At 52.1% G+C, this 21,037-nt stretch overlaps 1 protein-coding gene and 1 long non-coding RNA gene across 7 annotated transcripts in view; one reads left to right on the forward strand and one right to left on the reverse strand.

The window, feature by feature from the left end:
* Nucleotides 1-15,234, forward strand: part of LOC116943759 (tyrosine-protein phosphatase non-receptor type 4-like) — a 72,485-nt gene extending 57,251 nt beyond the window's left edge. For all 5 annotated transcript variants that reach the window (XM_076068078.1, XM_076068080.1, XM_076068082.1 and 2 more), the window contains exons 13-28: nt 134-199; nt 364-426; nt 763-861; nt 1,425-1,562; nt 3,608-3,779; nt 4,706-4,789; nt 5,678-5,734; nt 6,176-6,332; nt 6,944-7,131; nt 7,575-7,665; nt 8,297-8,358; nt 9,844-9,984; nt 10,578-10,703; nt 11,057-11,460; nt 11,884-12,019; nt 12,617-15,234. In XM_076068078.1, the coding sequence (XP_075924193.1) occupies nt 134-199; nt 364-426; nt 763-861; nt 1,425-1,562; nt 3,608-3,779; nt 4,706-4,789; nt 5,678-5,734; nt 6,176-6,332; nt 6,944-7,131; nt 7,575-7,665; nt 8,297-8,358; nt 9,844-9,984; nt 10,578-10,703; nt 11,057-11,460; nt 11,884-12,019; nt 12,617-12,709 (2,077 nt within the window). In that variant the 3' untranslated portion in view covers nt 12,710-15,234. The remainder of the gene's footprint in view (nt 1-133; nt 200-363; nt 427-762; nt 862-1,424; nt 1,563-3,607; nt 3,780-4,705; nt 4,790-5,677; nt 5,735-6,175; nt 6,333-6,943; nt 7,132-7,574; nt 7,666-8,296; nt 8,359-9,843; nt 9,985-10,577; nt 10,704-11,056; nt 11,461-11,883; nt 12,020-12,616) is intronic.
* On the reverse strand, nt 6,888-20,454 carry LOC116943774 (uncharacterized). 2 transcript variants are annotated; one of them, XR_004402996.2, is made up of 4 exons: nt 20,108-20,454; nt 7,663-7,751; nt 7,480-7,577; nt 6,888-7,136 (listed from the first exon to the last, which is right to left on the reverse strand). It is a non-coding gene; the product is annotated as an uncharacterized LOC116943774 (long non-coding RNA). The 2 variants fall into 2 exon arrangements; XR_004402995.2 differs by lacking the exon at nt 7,480-7,577 and having other exon boundaries at nt 20,108-20,424.
* Between the last annotated feature and the right edge of the window lie 583 nt (nt 20,455-21,037).

Consider the following 21,037-nt stretch of genomic DNA (forward strand, 5'->3'; position numbering starts at 1 on the left):
TGCCCGCAGCACAGCACGGCCTCGGCAGACGGCGCGCGGTGTCCTCGCTCCCCCCCCCCCCGTTGCCCACGGTCGTTCACGCGCTCGGCGCACTCTGTGTTGTCTCCCTCCTGCCTCCGTTGCGGCCACGCAGGGGGAGGCCGGATTCAGTTCATCGCGACAGCTCGGAGAGAATCAACGGGAGCCGCGCCGTCAGCAGGTGAGCCCGCACGCCCCGCGGGATCGCTTGAGAAGTCCCCCGTGGTGCGGCCCTACCTCTGTGTGCATAGGTTTCGTCATCGCCCGCGCCAGCTGACCGCGCGTGCGCGTTGCCACCCGCGGCGGCTGACGTTGCTCTTTTCCTGCGTGCGATCGTCCCTCCAGGAAGTCGTCGTCGGGTCGCTCGGGCCTCGGTTCGGGCGACGGAGATCGCGTCGGCAGCGCCCAGTGAGCATCGCACCAACTCACAGCGCGTCGCACCAACTCCCAGCACGTCGCACCAACTCGCAGCACGTCGCACCAACTCGCAGCGCGTCGCACCAACTCGCAACGCGTCGCACCAACTCGCAGCGCGTCGCACCAACTCGCAGCGCGTCGCATCCAAACTCCCAGCGCGTCGCACCAACTCCCGCAGCGCGTCGCACCAACTCCCGCAGCGCGTCGCACCAACTCGCCTGCACTCATCGCGCGTCGCCCCACCACCCCCGCCGATCGCTCGTTAGCACCCACATCCTCTCACGACGCTTTCCGTCTCTGTATCCTGCCACCCGTTTGCCCGAGGAGGCTGGCGCGCCGGAGAAACAGCGACGAGATCTGGGACCGCAGCGCTCGCCTCTCGGGTTCTGAGAACTCCTCCAGCCCGCCCTCCCCGACGCTGCTGTCGTACGTCTCTGCACGCAGCGCACCACCGGCGATCGCGCTCGGAACCGGTTCTGGATCTCCCGACGGGCTACTCGGCCTTAGACGAGCACCAGTGTGTAAACGTCAGCGTTGGGGCGTGGCGCTGGACACCCGACGCCCCGGTGTGCCGTGACGGCTGTAATAGGTGCTCACTAACAGCACTTGCCCCAACAGTCTGTACAGCTATGGGGGTAGCGTGGGGGGGGCGGTGTGCGCTTGTCCGTCGAGCAGTAGTGTAGCGGGTAGCGCGCTGCGCTACGAAACCGGCGACCCAGGTTCGATTCCGGCTCACGGCCATCACCGGTGACGATTATCTGAAGTGGTCCTCGGCCTCCCCTGGGTCGACCCGGCCTTAAATGAGTGCCTGGTGTGGTGTGTAAACATCGCGACACCCTCGTGTGCCGGTCCGGCCTTCATAGGTGCTCACTAAAAGAACTTGCCCCAAACAGTCTCGTAAGGCTACACGGGCGGGGGCGGGGCGGATGGGAAGAGGTATTTGTCTTTGTCGTGCGTGCATTTGCATCGGCGCTGTTTTCTCCTGGCAGGCCGTCGGGTTCGTTCCAGCGCAGCCTTCGCACCGCCAACTCGCTGGGCGACCTCAGCCGCCGCGTGGTGGGCGGGGTGACCCTGCGGCCCCTCCGCGCGGCCTCCGTCACGCGCCTCGACTCGCGCCAGTCGCTCAGGTCGGTGCTGGCCGCGACGACGAACCGGGGTGGGGTGGGTTTACGATGATCGCGATGTGCCGGGCCCAAGGTCACGCGGTAAAAAGAAAGTTTAAGGTAAGCGTTTGTTGTTACCAGGTAAGAAGGCCCACTAGGATATAGCTCAGAAGCGACCTGGCCATCGCAAATGGTAGCTCAACGAAGCGGCTTATCGTCAGGTGGACATTTATAGCAGCCAAAATACTCCTAAGCGCGTGATGTTGATTCTAAATGTGGAGGGAAAAAACGGAGGACCCGGAGCAAAATCCACGCGACCACGGCGGGAGAGAGAACACGCTGCTGCTGCCGCTACTGTTGCTGCTGCTGTTGCTGCTGCTACTACTGCTGCTGCTGCTGCCGCCGCCGCTACTGTTGCTGCTGCTGTTGCTGCTGCTACTGCTGCTGCTGTTGCTGCTGCTACTACTGCTGCTGCTACTACTGCTGCTGCTGAGTATACAGGATTCAGGGTTGAGATCGAGCCCACGACCTCCTGTAGATCAGCGAAGGTAGTTAACATCTCGCCACCACGATGCCCTGGGAGAAATCCGTTGAGCTGTGAAGCTATTTGTTTTTTAACAGATGTCCAGTAGGGGGCGGGTCGAAAAGTTACAACAATACAAAAAGCGATAGGAAGTGCAAAGTATATTGGAAAGGGAAGCAGAATATATATTAAGTTCAAATTGCATAATTACATTGTCCCAGCACCACGCCTGGCCGACTGTCTCCCAAGTGGCGATGTTTACACACCGCACCAGGTACGGTGGTACCTCGGAGATCCAACTTAATTCGTTCCAAAACCGTGTTCAAACACCGAATTGTTCGAACACCGAATCAATTTTCCCCATAAGAATGAATGGAAATAGCATTAATTGGTTCCCCACCCAAGGATGCTCCTGTTATGGGCCATTTTTACACCAAGTTTACAATATTAAATTACAGTACATAAAAGCATACAAAAAACAAGTTATAATTAATAGAATAAACATTGAACTTCACTTTGGCTGTAGTAAGGAGAGTGGATGGCTTGAGTGGAAGGTAGTGAGAAGGGGAGTCCCCCTCCATAAACACGTTGGGTAACTGCCCTTCTGGGGTTTTCTTTGCCTTTTTTCGAGCACTGATTCACTTGAGGGCCTTTTTACTAAAAACTGATCTAGAGAGGATTGTTTCTGCCTCCGTTTTAAGATGTTTCTGAAATTACTCAATGCATTATCATTATAAAAATCGCCTGCCACTGCTGGCTGCCTTATCTGGATATTTTTCTACAAAATTGTGTAACTCAGCCCATTTTGCCACCTTTGAAAAAGGGCTTTCGTGTAGAGTTTTTTTTAAGTTGTAAATTACCTGTTGGTCCATGGGCTGGATGAGAGGAGTCGTATTGGGGGGCAGGAACTTTACTACAGTGATAAAAGGACGAGAGCTACAAGTAAACTGGGTCATTCGCCTTTGTCTCGGCCCAAACCGGTTCTTTCCAGTTGTTCGACCTCCGAATTTTTGTTCGATGTTCGGGGCAAAAAATGGTCGAAAATTTTGTTCGATCACCGAATTGTTCGAGTTCTGGGGCGTTCGGTCTCCGAGGTACCACTGTACTCATTTGAGGCTGAGTCGACCTAGGCAGGCCCAGCACCGGTTCAGATAATCGTCACCGGTGTTGGTGGCCGTGAACAGGAATCGAACTCGGATCTCCGGGTTCTCAGCGTAGCTCGCTAACCGCTCCACTACTGCTCCCCACCTGCATGCACAGGCATACGCACGCACTTGCAGGCACACTTGCTTGCACAAAACTCTCACACTGAATTCGCACGTTAAAAAATGAAATTTATCATGCAGTTTGCATTCCTCCTGTATTTTCATACTCGGTGAACAGGAGATAATGTATATTCTTGGTTCTTTCGGTAAAGTCACGTAGAAGGGAAATAATAAAGAAACAAGAATATGAATCCCTGCAGTCACGAAAGCTTTAAAATCTAAATATAAGATAATGTGTCTCCATCTCTGCCAAACACACACACACACGCTCGCTCAAACAGCCTGCAGAGGTTTTCCGTGGCCGAGTTCCGAGCGCCGGGGCAGACGTCCAAGGTGCGTAACGGGAGCTTGTGCCGCACGCCAAGCCGCGCCAACTCGCACGAGGGCCTGCTCAACTCCCCCTCCAGCCGATCCTACGACATCACAGATCTCACCAGCGCCGGCTCTGGACAGGTGTGCGACACTCGCGATTACCTGCATGAGAGATGCCCGCTGTTGTTGCTGCTGCTGCTGCTGTTGCATGGGAGATGCCTGCCGCTACTGTTGCTGCCAGTGTAGGCTGAGCTTGTGTACAATCGGCGTTAATTTGCATCCCAATGTTCCCAAATCAGTTCACGTCACGAAAATGATGGTGGGCCATGTGACCCACACGATGGACCGTATCGTAAACCACAGTTAACTACGCTCCTTCAACAGAGGAGATATAGCAAAGCTACACGAACTCTGTCTCTCCCGAATCCTTCTCGTCTTGTATGTATGAGCTTCTTTCGCACCGTAACGTAGCCGTGCTAATCGGAGGTGCGGGGGAAGGTACAACAAGCTAAACACAAAGAGCAGTTTTAAATAACCGAGTTTGTCAATCTCGACGACGACTTTAAAGTGCACAGCTCCCAGTGGCTTCCTAACATCGGAAGGAAGAGCGCCTCGGCCTGCAGACCTCGATGTTAGCATCTAGTTCCTGGAACACATTCATGCTGCCGGCGGACGCAACAGAACGGAGCAGTGCAACTTAACAAATGGCAGGGCGTCTTAAACAGCAGCGGCAACGATTCCTCTACTCCGCTCATGCCTCTCCTGGGCCCAGCGTCCCCACGTCCGCTCGAGCAGTCCTTGGCATCGTGATCGTACGCTCGATGAAGAAGAGCCGTGGTCCTAAACGTCACTTCTTTAATTTTAAGGCCACAGTGTTGTGGACAAATGTGTCTTGCTATCCTGGTTCACCTATTGCGACATCGTCTCTCTCTCTATAGACCTGCCTCTCCGGGTCTTCCGCGCTGGCGCTTGAATTCGTCGTCGTCGGCGGCTGCGTTACTGGAATGTCCTCCGTCTCAGCGGTGCGGTCACTGTGAGTTTGACGTCGGTTTGCGTTCCTTTCACAGCTCAACGGTGCTGATCCTTACGAAAACCTGGTGCTCATACGGATCAAGCAGGACGACAACTGCAAGTTCGGCTTCAACGTGAAGGTACCGGCGTCTGATCTTGCGCAAATAACAATCGGCGGGCGCTCCTTGCGCCAGTCCACTGCTGGATTAGGGCTGCCCCGCGAAGTGTCATTCGTGGTTGTCGTTGAACCCACGCTGGTAGTGCGGGTTGGTGAAGGCTGCGAGCGTAGCTGTGGAAGCATCAAAGCGCAGTACAACAATGGATTTTTGCTACGCTGCCCTCTGCAGCCATACGGCAGCCTGTGTTCGTCTGTGTCGGTCGCCTCCCATCCCAGCACCATGCAGGCCCAGTCGCTGCTTAGCTTCTGAGATCTGACACGAACGGGCGCAAGCCCTTTTTGCGTCTGTGCATCTCACTGCGACACGCGGGTGGGCACCGAGAGAGAGGGTGCCGCGGTGGTGGCGAGATGTTAACTACCTCGCCTGGTATGCAGGAGGTCGTGGGTTCAATCCCGACCCTGATGCCTGTTGTATATTTGGAGTTAGTGTGTCTCTCTCATCATCATCACGGTGGCTAAAAAATGTTAACTACCTCGCCTGGTATGCAGGAGGTCGTGGGTTCGATCCCGACCCTGATGCATGTTGTATATTTGGAGTTAGTGTGTCTCTCTTGCCGTGGTCGCGTGCATTTCTCTCCGGGTCCTCCGGGTTTTCCCTCTGCATTTAGAATAAACATACGTTTTAGAGTATTTGGTTGACATAAATATACACACGAAGGTAAGCCACATTGTTCAGCTATCCATGTGTGGCCAGGTCGCTTCTGAAAAAGAGCTACATAGCTCAGTGGGCCTTATCTGGTAAAACAAAAATAGTTTGTCAAATAGAACCAGATGCCGCCGCCGCCGCTGCTGTGCCACTGACCTGTGCCGCTGACCCGTGCCGCGTGTGTGACGGCCGTGTCTGTGGCAGGGAGGGTCCGACCACAAGATGCCCATTATCGTCTCGCGCGTGGCCCCGGGCACGCCGGTGAGTGAAGGAAATGACGTCGCCAGTTGGCGGTTTTACGTCATACGCAGGACATAACCGAGACAACATTTTGTAGGTTTACTCCCAAGCACACGGGGACAGGGTTTACAAATTCCCAATGGTTGGTGGTGGTGGTGGTGGTGCTGTTTTCACGGCTGCCGAGTAGAGGCCCCAGCATATCCAAAAGAATAGGAAAAAAAAAAATTGACGGCGAAATATTTAAAGCTGTTAAGAATTTATCGCGTTGATGAGAACTTGGGAAGGCGTTCCAAGCCGTGCAGAAAGAGAAGTGTTGTGATCTGCAGTGTGGTGATTGGGTGGGTGGGTGGGTAGGTCAGCGTGCTGCGATCTGCAAGCGTGGTGAGCGAGTAGCCATAGAAGATCTATAAAGGGGGCGACCGGCCACGCGGGTGAACTAACGACGCCCGCTGCCGGCGCCAGGCGGACATGTGCGTGCCGCGGCTGAACGAGGGCGACCAGCTGGTGCGGGTGAACGACCGCGACATCTCCCGGTGCAGCCACGAGGAGGTGGTGCAGTTCATCCGCTCCAGCTGCCAGGGCGGCCACGGCGAGCTGCTGCTGCTCGTGAGGCCCAACGGTGAGAGAGGCGTTCGGTGGGGTGGGGGGGAGTTTTAACGACGACGACGATGAGAACTTACAGGGAAAATGGATACGAATCTCGCGTCGCTTACCGAAGAGGCGCGCGTGTCCGGGCGTTCCTAGCGCGTGTTGTAGACGGGGAGGGGTTAAGAAAGACACCCACAGCATTTTGGATAAAATTCGCGGGACATTGTGGGCAAATCGATGAAAAACGACTACGCCGATAACGGAACCGCGAAATGCGCAGGAGGGAAGGTGAAGTTGATGGGATGGGGCTCCACTGTATTCAGGGCAGCGCGGTGGCGAAATGTTAACTACCTCACCCGGTATACAGGAGGAGGGTCGTGGGTTCAATCCCAACCCTGACGCCAGTATATTTGCAGTTTGCGTGTTTAAATACTCTTAAACGTGGGTTTAAGAGTATTTGTCTGCTATATATTTCCACGTGATCGGCCACTTCATTGAGCAATCATTTGTGCTGGCCAGGTCGCTTTTGAAAAAAAGAGCTATACAGCAGCTCCAGTGAGCCTTACACCGAATAAAAAATTTAAAGAAACATTTTTTTTAATAGTTCCCTTTCTGTGCTCCCCATCCTCCTGCTCGTGGCAGCCGTGTACGGCGCGGAGGAGGAAGAGGACGACGACGAGGTGGACAGCGAGCCCGACTTCCAGTACACGGCGCTGGAGCCAGCGGAACCGCACGAGGGCAGCAGCGAGGGCGGCCAGGACGCGCTGCGCCTCTCCATGGAGCAGCTGGAGCGCGACCTGGAGGCAGGCATCGCCGTCGAACAGTTCGAGGTGGCCTACACACGTGCACACACAAAGACAAAGGTCCCTCCCCTGTGTAGCCTTAGCAGACTGTGGGGGCAAAGTGCTGTTAGCGAGTAGCACCTGCGAAGACCGGTACGGCACACGAGGGAGTGGGTGCATTTGTTTGATTATTCATTCAATTGGAAATATTTTGCTAATTTAGTTATTAGCAAACATTTATGAATTAACGCTTAATTCACGTGTTTGCTCATGAATTCGCGATCAATTTATTGGTGTTCATTATCCTGTTAATTAATTCGTGAAATTATTATTCATAGATATTTCTGATCAATGCGTTCACGTTGATTAATTCACTGTCCATCTTCCAGTGCGTACACAGCCATTCGTGGGTAAGCTGTGCGGTCTTCGCCCTAACACACGCCGCCGCTCACTCCCCGGCCCCGCTGTGCTCTCTCTCCTCTCTCTCGCAGGACCTGTACAGGAAAAAGCCCGGCATGAGCATGTCATGCGCCCGGTTACCCCAGAATGCCGGCAAGAATCGCTACCGCGACATCTCACCGTGTGAGTTGTCGTCTTTGTTCGTTGATGGGGTTAAGGATCACTTTGGCTGCCGTGAGCTGTTTTCCAAGAGAGACCCGCAGGGGGACCTTGGTGAAAAAAAAACTAAAGTTAGAGCAGCGAATAAATCGTAACACAACAAATGTGCAAGCGTGCGTTGCTGCTGGTCTCTCTGTCTTCCCCCCTACACACAGCCACACCCGAGGCACACCCGACCCTACAAAGTTACCCCGTGTAGCCTTAACAGACTGTAGGGGCAAGTGCTGTTAGCGAGCAGCACCTATGAAGGCCTGAACGGCACACGAGTGGGTGGGTGGCCAGCACCACGCCCGGCCGCCTTTGTCTCCCCAGTTGCGATGTTCACACACCGCACCGGGTACTCATTTTGAGACTGAGCCGACCTAGGGGAGGCCCAGGACCGGTTCAAATAAACCGTCACTGGTGCTGGCCGTGAGCGGGAATCGAACTCGGGTTGCCAGGTTAGTAGCGCGGCACACTAACCACTACACTACCGCTCCCCACATCCTCCACCCCCCCTCAACACCCCCCCCCCCAACACCCCCCCACACACTACAGCTGCCCGATCGCGGGGGGAAGTGCTGTGCTCACGTCTCTCCGCACTTCGTTCTTGCAGATGATGACACCAGGGTGTTGCTGTGCGGGGAGGACGATTACATCAACGCCAACCACATCAACGTGAGTTCACCCCTCCCCTTTGCCGCTCGCAACTGGAGCCGAAAGGTGTGGTAAAACTGGCACGTGTTTATAGGTGGGGTGTGGACCCTCTCTTCTTACACAGAGGTCCAAGTTCGTAAAACAACATTTCTTTAGAACTGCTCTTTGTGTTTAGTTTGTTGTCCTTGCCCCGCACCTCCGGTTCGTACAGTGGGCTACGTACGGTGCAAAAGAAGTTCAAGGTACAGTAGAACCCCTCTTGACGACCACCCCTGTTAACAACTAATCGCTTAAGGACGGGCCTCTATAGAGCCCAATGTGTAGTGTATAATAGTGTTGTGTATAATGTATAGTAGTAGTGTTATGTATAATGTAGTGTAGTGTATAGTAGTGTCGTGCCTCTATAGAGCCCACTGTGTAGTGTATAATGTAGTGTAGTGTATAGTGTAGTGTATAGTAGTGTCGTGTATAATGTAATGTAGTGTATAGTAGTGTAGTGTATAGTAGTGTATAATGTAGTGTCATGCCTCTATAGAGCCCACTGTGTAGTGTATAGTGTAGTGTATAGTAGCGTCGTGTATAATGTAGTGTAGTGTATAGTGTTGTGCCTCTATAGAGCCCAGTGTATAGTGTAGTGTATAATGTAGTGAAGTGTATAATGTAGTGTAGTGTATAGTAGTGTATAATGTAGTGTAGTGTATAATGTAGTGTGTAGTGTATAGTAGTGTCGTGTATAATGTAGTGTAGTGTATAGTGTCGTGCCTCTATAGAGCCCAGTGTATAGTGTAGTGTATAATGTAGTGTAGTGTATAGTAGTGTAGTGTATAACGTAGTGTAGTGTATAACGTAGTGTAGTGTATAGTAGTGTAGTGTATAGTAGTGTAGTGTATAGTAGTGTAGTGTATAGTAGTGTAGTGTATAGTATCGTGCCTCTATAGAGCCCACTGTGTAGTGTATAGTAGTGTAGTGTATAGTAGTGTATAACGTAGTGTAGTGTATAACGTAGTGTAGTGTATAATGTAGTGTATAATGTAGTGTAGTGTATAGTAGTGTCGTGCCTCTATGGAGCTCAGAGCTGACCATTCCCCTGTTAACAATGGGCTGTTGTAGGCAAAGTAAATGTTAATTAATGCATCCATTAACCATGTTTCTTTTAATGTTAGGTGCATACAATTTGTTAGTATATTTATGAATTGCTATAAATTGTTTAAATATAATAAAGTAAGTTTTTTGGGTGAAAAAGGGTAACTTTCTATGCTATCGGAACGAACTAAGCCTGCAACGTATACCCTGTACTCGCTTCACGACCGGTTGCGTGGAAGCGATTACCGTCGTGGAGAGAAGTTCTACTGCACAGACATACAAAATATAAATCATTGTCTCCACAGAGATACGGGGAGCGATAAAATCTGGGGGAAAAGACAGACGGTAAAAACAAAAACTGAAGGTCCTCGCTGACGAGGTTGAGGCGGTGGTGCTCTCTGGGTGGTGGCTTCCTCGTGGCAGATGGAGCTGGCCGACCGGGTGAATCGCTACATCGCGTGCCAGGGGCCCCTGCCCGCCACGTCGGCCGACTTCTGGCAGATGGTGTGGGAGCAGGGCAGCACCATAATCGTGATGCTCACCACCATCACGGAGCGCGGCCGGGTAAGGTGCCAACACCACCACCACCACCACCACCGGCAACGCGGCCTTGACCAACATGACCGCTGACGGTACCCAATCCAACACCACCGTCGTCATCATCGCCACCACCAGGCTTTGCTACTCCTGCTACCGCTCAACCAACAACTTCGCTTGAATCACCACCCGGCGGCAAAGCGGCCTCGTGGTAGCGCATTTGCCGCTTGTCGCAGAGGTTCGTGGTTCTCATCCGGAAAGCCGCCCCCCCTGGTTATTTTAGCCGCACAAATTCGCCCCGTCTACTTCGCAGCGGACGTTTAAAGGTGAAATTCTACATGTTCTAAATGATTATTATCACGACCCAACCGTCGGCATCCAACCAACACTCATCAGTCACCACTAGACTATTCATAGCCACGGTGACCATTCATCACCATCCGAGCAACATCGTCAATGGGCACAGTTTTCCGTAACCTCCATAACAGCTCGAGACGAGGAATCTCACGAGGTCACCTTGCGGTTAAATAAAAGGCGGCGCCGATTTGAGCGAGGGGCAAGTTGAGGTGAACGTGCCCGTGGTGCGAATGCGAATCTCATCGTGCCCCCGCCCCCCCCAGGTGAAATGTCACCAGTACTGGCCCAACCCGCCTGGCACGGAGACGCACGGAGACTTTGTGGTGACTTGCGTCAAGGAGGACTGCAACCTTGCGTGCGTCTTCCGGGAGTTCACGCTCACCAAGAAGGTGAGCGACCACACCGGCAGGTGGGCGGGCAAGTGGATAGGTGTTCAGGTGGGTATTTAAGGGGGTGGATGAGTGGTCGGATGGGAGGATGGGGGGGGCGATTGAGCAGGCGAGCAGACAAGCTGGCGGATGAGTAGGCGTGCTGTTGGGTAGTTTTGCGGCGAGCGGGTGGTGGGTACTGGAGGGTTGCAGTGATTGATGATTGGGGAGATGGGCACACGAGCAGGGGAGGGGTGTGGGTTAGGGCATGCCCACGGCAAGGGTCTTGTACTATTCTCGTTGCCACGGATTATTCTAGCACTGGGCGCCGCGCGCGAGAACAACCAAGCAAGCGTCACTTTTGCGTTTTGCAGGTGGCAAAACCGGCGAGCAGAGCAGACGAAGTGGCGGAAGAACGGATCGAAGAGGAGAGGAAGGAGGACGGCAAAGAATCGGCGGTTGAAGAAGAAGAAGACAACGACGACAAGGAGCCGCCGAAGAAGCAGGAGGAGGCAGAGAAGGCGGAAGCCAAGGAGGTGGAGAAAGAGGAGAGTGAGGAGGTTGAGCCCGAGGACTGTGTGGACGCAGCAGCAGCAGCAGCAGCTATTGCTGCTGCCGCCTCGGAGGAGGAAGAGGAGCGGCTGGTGAGTCACCTGCAGTACGTGGCATGGCCGGACCACGGTGTCCCGGACGACCCCCACCAGTTCCTGCAGTTCGTGAAGAGCGTGCGGGAAAAGCGCACAGCGCAGCCACCGCAGCCCGTCGTCGTGCACTGCAGGTACACGCGCCTCCGCGTCGCCCTCGAAGCGCGGGCGACGTCAACACGCACCCCACGCGCCGATCCGTGCCTTTCTCCCTCCCCTCTCTCTACAGCGAGTCCCGTAAGTCTGGAACCGTAGGGAAAGACACAGCTCTGTGTTATTGGCTCGGGGATCTGGATGCAGTCTGTTAAATTCAACAGCGACCTCCGACTCCGATTACCTCCGAGTATAATTATATGGACATCTTGGGCCTGCAGAAACAAAAACATTAATTAGTTATTTTTCCCTACGATTCCACACTTTTGGGCCGCCCTGCACATATACAGTACTGGGTATGATCAATTTAAGTCGGGGTTACGTTCCTGGAAAATGCGACTTACGGCATTGGTCACGGTGAACTCTTGACCCTGACCGTCGTGACGTCACACGACTGTCCGCAGTGCGGGCATCGGGCGGACGGGCGTGCTCGTCACCATGGAGACGGCGCAGTGCCTGATGGAGTGCTACAAGCCCGTGTACCCCCTCGACATCGTCAAGACGATGAGGGACCAGCGCGCGATGATGATACAGACATCCGTGAGCTACGCGCACACACGCACACCTTCATTCCAGTACACTTGCACATGCAGACACGTACTCACACACTGATATTTGGAAAACAAACACTCACACAAACACAAATACGAAGATCCCTCGTAGAGCCACAACAGACTTTTTGGGCAAGTGCAGTTAGCGAGCACCTATGAAGGCTGGCGGGGAAACGAGGGGATGGGTGGCCAGCACCACGCCCTTTGTCATCCTTTGTCATCCCTAGTGTAATGTTTGCACACCGCACCAGGTACACATTTGAGGCCGAGTTTACCTTGGGGAGGCCCAAGACCAGTTCAGATAATCGTCGCTGGTATTGGCCACCAGAGGGAATCGAATTCGGGTCGCCGTGTTCATAGTGCGGCACGCTAACCACTATGCCACCGCTCCCCATTATGCACACATTTACACGCGTTCAACAGCCGCCATTCGCCACGACGTGGCGGTGACGTCACGACTGCGCTCGTGCCAGGCTAGGTCCACATGCAATCCCGAACATGACTAAGTGGCTCGTCTAAGGCTATTAATACTCAAGCTGCTGCGTGTGTGTTCTGTTCCACCTGCCACCACCCCCTCTCCCCACAGTGCCAGTACAGGTTTGTGTGCGAGGCGATCCTGCAGGTGTACGAGGAGATGGTGTTCGAGGACCGTGGCAAGCCGGCGAGACCCACACAGTAACGCTGCCCTCCTCCGTGCGTGACACCCGGATTGCTCACAGCACCGACTTTCTCGCGCGCGTACGTAAGCGCCCAAGCACGACCAAAGGGAGCGAGCGGAGACTCTGGGGTGGCCCAGCGACAGCTCCCTCCCCCCCCCCTCCCTTAACCCGGATGCGACCCCCAACGACGGCGGCGGTTCGAGTCCCGCCGTTATGGAGACTCGAGACCTCGTTCTCACGCACTCCGCCCGCTCCTTTTTGACACGACGAGCGATTGTCGGCGATGCCAGCGGGCGTGTGTGGGGCACCCTCGCTACGCTTGGGTGGAGACTAAAACCTTTGTGCATTCAATCGCACGAATGATGTGCAAATATTTTTGTTTCACCCCCAATACCACCTCCTTTTGTAAAAACCTATCCAAGCCATGACCGAGTGACACCCCATCCCCCACCGTGTCACGAGGCGTAAAAGAGCTTTAAAAGGAACGTTCCAGGAAAAGGGAGCCGGGAGTTGGCGACCGCATCGGGCGCACGTGCTCGCCCACGGCCTTAGCCTCCGCCACGCACTTCCGCGACCTCAAGCGCTCGATCCCCACAGCCCCCCCCAAAAACTCTCCAGGGTCGGAGTCGTGAACCGCCCCCCACCCCCCCCCCCCACCACCACCAAGAGCTGCTGCCTCTCCGTCACCGCCCGTCCCAGAAAGAATGTATTTCAGACTTGGCGTTTACACGTACGTCGAGTCTCGCGTTGTCACGCGGCAGAGTGCTCGCGCTGGCGCGTTCGAGCTTGACGTTTGTATCGCGTGGCGAGTCACGCCGTGAATGTTCGACAAAATTATTAGAACCCACACCCTCCCGCCCCCCCCCCCTCCCCACCTTGTACCGCCCAGACCCTGATTGGCTGCTGGTTCTCTTAACGTTTAACCAACCCTCACCGTCGCTTCAGAGAAGCTTGAAGTGATGGCGGGAGGGGGGTGCCGTGTAAAGTCACAACGAAGGAGGGCCATTGCCCGAAACGTTTCCGTTCATAGTTTTTCATTTTTAGGGCAGTGTTATCTACCAGCGGAATTTATTTTTATCAATGCGTTGCTTGTGTGTGAAGTCATCCAGAGTGAACCTACCCCCTGAGGAGGTAGCAGCCAGCTGTGTGCGTCAGCCAATCCACACGGCCGCCTTCAAAAAAATCCCATCGCCTTGTGAAGTCGAAAAGCATTTCCACGCTCGAGCGCAAGTCGGCGCTCGTCTCCATGGGCAGGCCTTGAGCCGGTGGAGTAAACTCCACATTCCTAAGACGGGTGGGCAAAGTCCATCCGAAGGAGGATGGGACTCGCACCACCGTCCACTTTACACTGAGGTACTCATTTGTTTCGACCCGAGAGGGGGCGATGGGCCGAGTGGACACAACGGAATCACTTAAGAGGAAAAACGAAAACAAATCGTGCCTTCAGCGATGATGGTACACCCCGATTACGACTACGCCATTTCACCGTGTTTTTTTTTTTACGCTTAAAAATCGGAATTGCGCGTCGATGTTAGCGGTACGGTATCATGCCTCACACGAAGGTACGGCCAGGCCATAGTGGGGCGAGAGAGAGAGGTACCTTCGCCCACCCCCCCGCCCCCCCCCCCGCTGCACTCTGGCACTTTACGCCTTAAAAGTCGCTCATCGTCAACACTGGACCTGACCTCCCGTGCGAGCGCCCCCCCCCCTCCACCTCTCCCCCCGCCGCCCCCATCAACCACCCCCTCTTGGCAATCCCTCGAATAAGACTGATGGTATACTCCAGCATAGTGTATATATTCCAGGATTGACAATGGATGGCGAGCAGACATGAAGATCGCTGCTTTGCTCCCGTCCTGACAAGTCCTTGGGGTCGCATTCTTTATGGCGGCCCAGCTCAGGCTTGGGTCGCTCGGCCGTTCCCAAAGACGGGCACCACGAGCAGCTCACAGCCGTGGCTCGGCTCGAGTTGAGCGCTTTTAAGCCGACTCATTTGAGCCAGAGCCGAGCCTGAGCCAGGCCGTGACTTAGAATACGGACTGCAAAGGTGGCTCGGGTGCCCGATCCTCGACCTTGCACACACACCCCCACCTTATCCCCCCCCCCCATGTCACCCCATGGGACCTCTTGCCAACAAAACGACGGTACTTGTTTAGTTTTAGCTGTCACGTGGTACTCGGCCTGTATTTAGCGCAAGCCATTTTTTTGGTTTTTATTTTGTAAAAAAAAAATTCAAAAGTAACAAAAAGATGCGTGACGACGATGAGGATTCTCGCTTTGTACTGTTTTTGGCAGTCTGTCTTTCAGCCTCTGGTTACAGAGGCAAAATTAACGATGCGATTTTTTTTATTTAACGTAAGTTCTAGACTGTATAGAAAATATAATTTTCTTTCCCTACCCCTGAAACCAATTCACAGATAAATATATATACTGAAGAACTAAAGTTCTAGAAGTCCTGTTTTGCGCTGCTGTGCAGTTAACATTGTGTGGCCACCTTACTGCCTTAAGAAACTACTGATTAAACGTGTTTTGCAATCAGCCACCACTCCCCGTGTCGTCTTCCCTATGTCGGCTGTTCGAAACATGGCAACGATAACGGATTGGACCGTGTAACTTTTGCGCTGCCTGACATTATATAAACATCAAGGTGGCGTGGTTTGTAGCCTGCAATGCCACCAACGCTCTGACGAGAGCAATTGAATGGTTAAATCGCTCCGAATCGGGAAAGCAGCGGTTCTTAATCCGTGGGGGCACACCAGCGCCACGATTCCAGCGACACACTAATGCATAACGTGAAGGGGAAAAAAAACACGTTGAAGAACGTGCTCGCTCTTTTATCAACTTGGAATTTTGATTTTTAGCAATCAATGTTTTCGCCCCCTCAAATAAAAAAGACGACTTGTTAAGAGGTTATATTCTTAGCTCTTTCGGTAAAGTCACGTTGTGTTATGGTCGAAACGTCGTGAGAATTTTGTATTGTTTTATATATATTTTATTATTTTATTGTTTCCCTTCAACGTGACTTTGCCGAAAGAGCTAAGAATATGAATTACTGCAGTCACGAAAGCTTTAAATCAAAATTTGTTAAGGGGTTGTTTGCCAAAAAAATGGCCAATTTTGTTGAGCATTATATAAAACGTAGGAATTTTTACATCGATTATTTTTCTGTTTTTTTCGGTAAGTCACGTAGAAATAATAAAATTACATAATAGTGTACGACGTTTCGATTGCAACACAAGCAATCATCATCAGGTACAGAAGAGCTAAATTTACGAGAGAGAGGAGACACATAACCGCAGATATATATACAGACCCAGATACAACAGGGGATGCAGAGAGAGAGAGAGAAACGTGGGAGCACACTAAATCAAACAGGGTTTAGCAAAATTTGGAAACCATATAATGCAACACAGACTGTCGGTCAAAACACAATGCAAGGTCTGGTTGATTACGTTATTTGCGTTGTGTTTTGACCGACCGTCTGTGTTGCGTTATATGGTTTCCAAATTTTGCTTAACCCTGTTTGATTTAGTGTGCTCCCACGTTTATCTTTCTCTCTCTGCATCCCCTGTTATATCTGGGTCTGTATATATATCTGCGGTTATGTGTCTCCTCTCTCTCGTAAATTTAGCTCTTCTGTACCTGATGATGATTGCTTGTGTTGCAATCGAGACGTCGTACACTTATGTAATTTTATTATTTCTTATTTCTACGTGACTTTACCGAAAAACCAAAGAATAATTCCTGCAGTCACGAAAGCTCCAAATTCAAGTATCGATTATTTTCACCAAAAAATAACCCCAACAACGCTAACCCGTTAAGGTTTTGCCCAAAAACGGCCCAATCTTTTTAGAATGTTTTTTCTCTCCTTTATTTAAAGGAGTCGATTCCACCATTGCGTTTAGGCTTAGTTTGCTAGATAATCAAGAAGTATAGAATTTAAAGATATTTTTCACCCAAAAAAAATTTGAATTTCAACTTATGTACAGCAAATTTCTATTCAAAACTTTCGTGACTGCAGGAATTCATATTCTTGGTTCTTTCGGTAAAGTCACGTAAGAAGGGAAATAATAAAAATGAAATCTTAACGTCGTGAGAATTGCATTGTTTAATTTGTATTATTTCCCTTCTTACGTGAAAGAACCAAGATTATGTACAGCACCTTTCATGGCACCTCAAAAGGCACTATACATCAATGCCAGTGATTGGGGGGGAGGGGTGGGTGTTTGGGTAATTAGTGGCTATTTTTAAAAACAAAAACCACCCGACACGGTAGCCTATGTCGTTCTTGGCAAAAACTGCCCACATTTATTGAGCTTTTTCTTGGTTCTTTCGGTAAAGTCACGTAGAAGCGAAATAATGAAAAATAGAACATGTCTTATTTTTTTATTATTATTTATAAATAAAACATTTTTTATTATTTCCCTTCTACGTGACTTTACCGAAAGAAACCAAGAAGATGAATCCCTGCAGTCACGAAAGCTTTAAATGGAAATTCTTGGAACTTTGTTTCTGAATAAAAAGTTCATTCCGCCACTGCGCAGAGGCTCGGTCCGCGGGTATTTTCAAGAGCAGTAGGAATGTCACCCCCAAACGTTGGGACGGCGGGCCCACGTTTCCAGCATCCCGAGCGCGACATCTCCCCCACCACGGTCGAGTACGACGGCGTTTCAGGGACATGGGGGCAGCAACAGCACCGGTCAGCCAGGTGACAACAAGCAAAGGTCGAGGATTTTCTTTTTTTTCCAACGGTTTTACTTAACTTGATTCCTCTCGTGTTTGTCCTGGTCGAATCTTGTAATCAAAATTTCGTCCGCTTCTCGTTGTCCAATCAATTCCACATTTTGCACACGTACTTCAGATCCGGTGACAATGCATGCCATCTTTCCAAATTGGCATCATTTAATACATGAATTCGCTACTTTAAAGCAATTTACATTTTGTATGGGCGCCTTATTACTTATATATTTGTGGAGGTCAAACACGCCGCCGCGGTCCCTAAACTGTGCAATCGGCTCCCACAAAACGCAGGCGCCACGGACGTACCTCTCAGACCGCGAGTTAAACGAAGTTGTTAATAAAATCGTTTAAAAAAAAGTTTTAAAGGAGTTTATTTTAGCTTTGGTCGCACCAGGAGATGACACGACACAGTCGGGGAGATTTTAGCAGGGTATTAAAGACCCCCCCCCCCCCAAAAAAAAGACATCCCCCGTGTAGCCTTCACAGACTGTTGCGGCAAGTGCTGTTAGCGAGCACCTATGAAGGCCGGCACGGCACACGAGGTGGGTGGGTGGCCAGCACCACGCCAGACCGCCTTTATCTCCCTACACACCGCACCAGGTACTCCTTTGAGGCTGAGTCGACCTAGGGGATGCCCACGGCCGATTCATATAATCGTCACTCCTGTCTGCCGCGGCTCTGCCCGTTCTGGCCAACACCAATGAGCCAGCCAGCAGCAAACCACCTCCGGTGGGGATGCCGCGACATTAAACCAAATGTGTGGGGGGAATAATCCGAGGGGGCACGGACCTCCCCGTGACCCTGACACCACCAGGCCCGACCCGTCACAAACTCAAACTATATATTTTTTTATTTTACCAGAAAAGTCCGCCCCCCCCCAATGATCTATACCGCTCTTGTTTCTTTTTAAGCGACCTGGCGATCACGAATCACAGCTCAACTTGAGTGGCTTATCACGTGGAAATTTACAGCAGGGGATAAATCCACGCAGGGGTAGAGGGCGAGTGCGAGAGAGAGAACACGCAAACTCGAAATATACAGCAGGCGTCGGGATCGAACCCACGACCTCGTGGATACCAGGCGAGGTAGTTAACATCTCGGTGAGCGTCCCACTCCGCCCGCATCTCGGGGCAGACCGGACAGTTGTCAGCAGTCGCGCTACTGCCGCGGCTGTTATCCATCACATGGCCCACACAAACTTTAAACCCGGACCGTGTCAAGTTATACAAACACGGTTTACCCACTACTTGCCATTCCATTCGGCTGGTCCAGTGTTGTTTCACTGCAAGGCCCGCGGGCCACTGACCTTTAGTGCGGGACCACCGACAATACACAGCACGTGAACTCTCCCCACATCATCAGCAGCATCACCGTGCTGCTCTGAAATACGTGGCGACCCCTCTCGCACTGATGTCGTCTCCTCGGCGAAAGTGGGGCCAACCCTCCTCCGAAGTTTAGTGAATAACAACCGCGAGAGAAAAAAGGCTGTGGGCGTGCTTCGGTCGTGTTGGAGTGACAGGAGGAACATTGTGTGGGTCAGAAGGTGGCAAGCGATGCGAGTGGGATGGAAAGAGATCAATATGAAGGCAGAAGAGGAGGTGGTGGTGGTAGTGGGGGCGATTTGGTTGCGACCGGGAAATGGTTGCCCGAGGAGCGGAGAGAGAGATGGTGCAGGGCCGGGCAGCGTGGAGAAGGTTGGCAAGGAGAGCGGAACATCCCCGCATGAGTGGGACAAACGCGTGGTGGAAGAAGAACCGAGCGAGACGAATCGCACCAACGCTGTGTAGTGCGGCTTCGCTCGTCACTGTGGTACAGCCGGTTACGGCATCTGCTCAAACAGCCAGCCCATTCGTATACAGTATTTAACACACAAAAACCCCAAGCTTAACCCTCCACACACACACACCCATCCAGACTCAGGTTAAGTTGTCACAGCTTGCAGCACACGCATTGCCTATGGATGCAGCATTAACCACCATACAAGCACATGGGCTTAAACAATAGTTCAGCCGGGAGGCCAATATGGTACCCTCCAGGGCCCAGGACTGGCGGTCACGGCGAGATTCGAGAGGACGCGGCTGGATCCCAGCTCTTGCCCAGCTCCCTCGTATGCAAGATAAAGAGTCTTTGCATGGACGTTGAACTTCTTTCGCACCGCACGTAGCCAACCGTGCTACGCCACTCTCAAAGAGTGGGCCCTCTCGGGCCCCCCTGTTGCTGTCCTCGTCCAGATTACCACATCCATCGGTAAAGACTCAGTGCCGGATTACCATACACGGGCTGCGGGCCCCGCACTTTCAAGGGCCCCGCGCTAAATGCTTTCAAGCTATCAATTCCGGTTCAGTGATTCTCCACTTTGCTCTATTACTATAGTACTATACCGACTTCAACTTTTATGAACGACTAAGGTTAGCGAATTGTCGTATAGCGAATGAAAAAATCCAATTACTTTACTGTGCAAGTTAAAATGTCGTGTTTTTATATTTGTGTTTTTTTTAAATGTAGGGCCCCTTTGTGCTACAGGCCCCGCACGAGCTTAATCCGGCACAGGTGAGACTCTAGAGTCTACACCCACCCCGACGCACTGAACATCCATGCGCAGAAAATATTCACCGCACTTTTCAACACTCTATCTCAACATAGCGAGGTTAGCGAACGGCAGGTGAACTCCACTTAACTGTTGTTGGGTTGGTGTTGGGCGAGTTGGGAGAAACTCGCCGCTTCTCTTGCTTGGCCTCGGGACACGTGGAACTGACTCGCTCCAGGACGTGTGTACAACCGAGCCTGTAGCGATTCCCCCTTCTTCCAGGCTGCTGCTGCTTACACTCACTCGGTCGGTCATCCAAACCGGTCGAGCAAGAATGATCTCTCTCGCGCTCTCTTCAGTGTCGGCCAGGGAACTAACTCCATCCATTCCCTCCCCCCACCAACGCATACGGGGAGCGAGTTTACTGCGCCAAGTTGATCACCATCGCACAGAGGAGGAGTGTACGTCCTCTCGTGCATGTGAGTTTATCACAACTGAGGATAAATTGACCCGAAACGCCTCATCGCTGTCAACCCATACGGTTTACCCCGTATTCTTGTACAGGGAAATTGAGTTATGAGGTCCATACGGCGTGCAGCCGTTTCAATACGGACACAACACATTTTTTTGGTCTATTTGTGTTTCTCCCTTGAGATGGGACTGTGTAGGATGCACGTTGAGATTGATCAGGGCACGGGGTGAATCGGTCTGTACTAAGGTAAGGGGTTGCCAGGTATTGCACGCTAATTAGGGCCACGTTGTGGTGACAAGACAAATAAACACAGGAACACACCTCCTTCGTTACACAAAACGCACAATAAAAACAAACGTCACGTGATCTCTGTCTTGTGACCAGCGGCAACCTGTTTTTTTTTTGGAGCGACAGGGGCCTGGGGTGGGCTGTGGTGTCCGATTTAGGAGGCCGCATTTCCCAACACGCTTGCGTTTGCTTTTCCAAGTCCCAACATTCAGACCACTCGCCCCCACTTGATCTTCACTTCATCCATATCAATCGGCCTTCTCTGTCCACCCCATAATGGGCAGTCCACAAACACGAGCCGTAGGGAAACAGGAGAGGCAA

The sequence above is a fragment of the Petromyzon marinus genome, chromosome 19 (assembly GCF_048934315.1).
Source record: "Petromyzon marinus isolate PM22_M1 ecotype Great Lakes invasive population chromosome 19, UKy_Petmar_22M1.pri1.0, whole genome shotgun sequence".
NCBI lineage: Eukaryota > Metazoa > Chordata > Hyperoartia > Petromyzontiformes > Petromyzontidae > Petromyzon > Petromyzon marinus.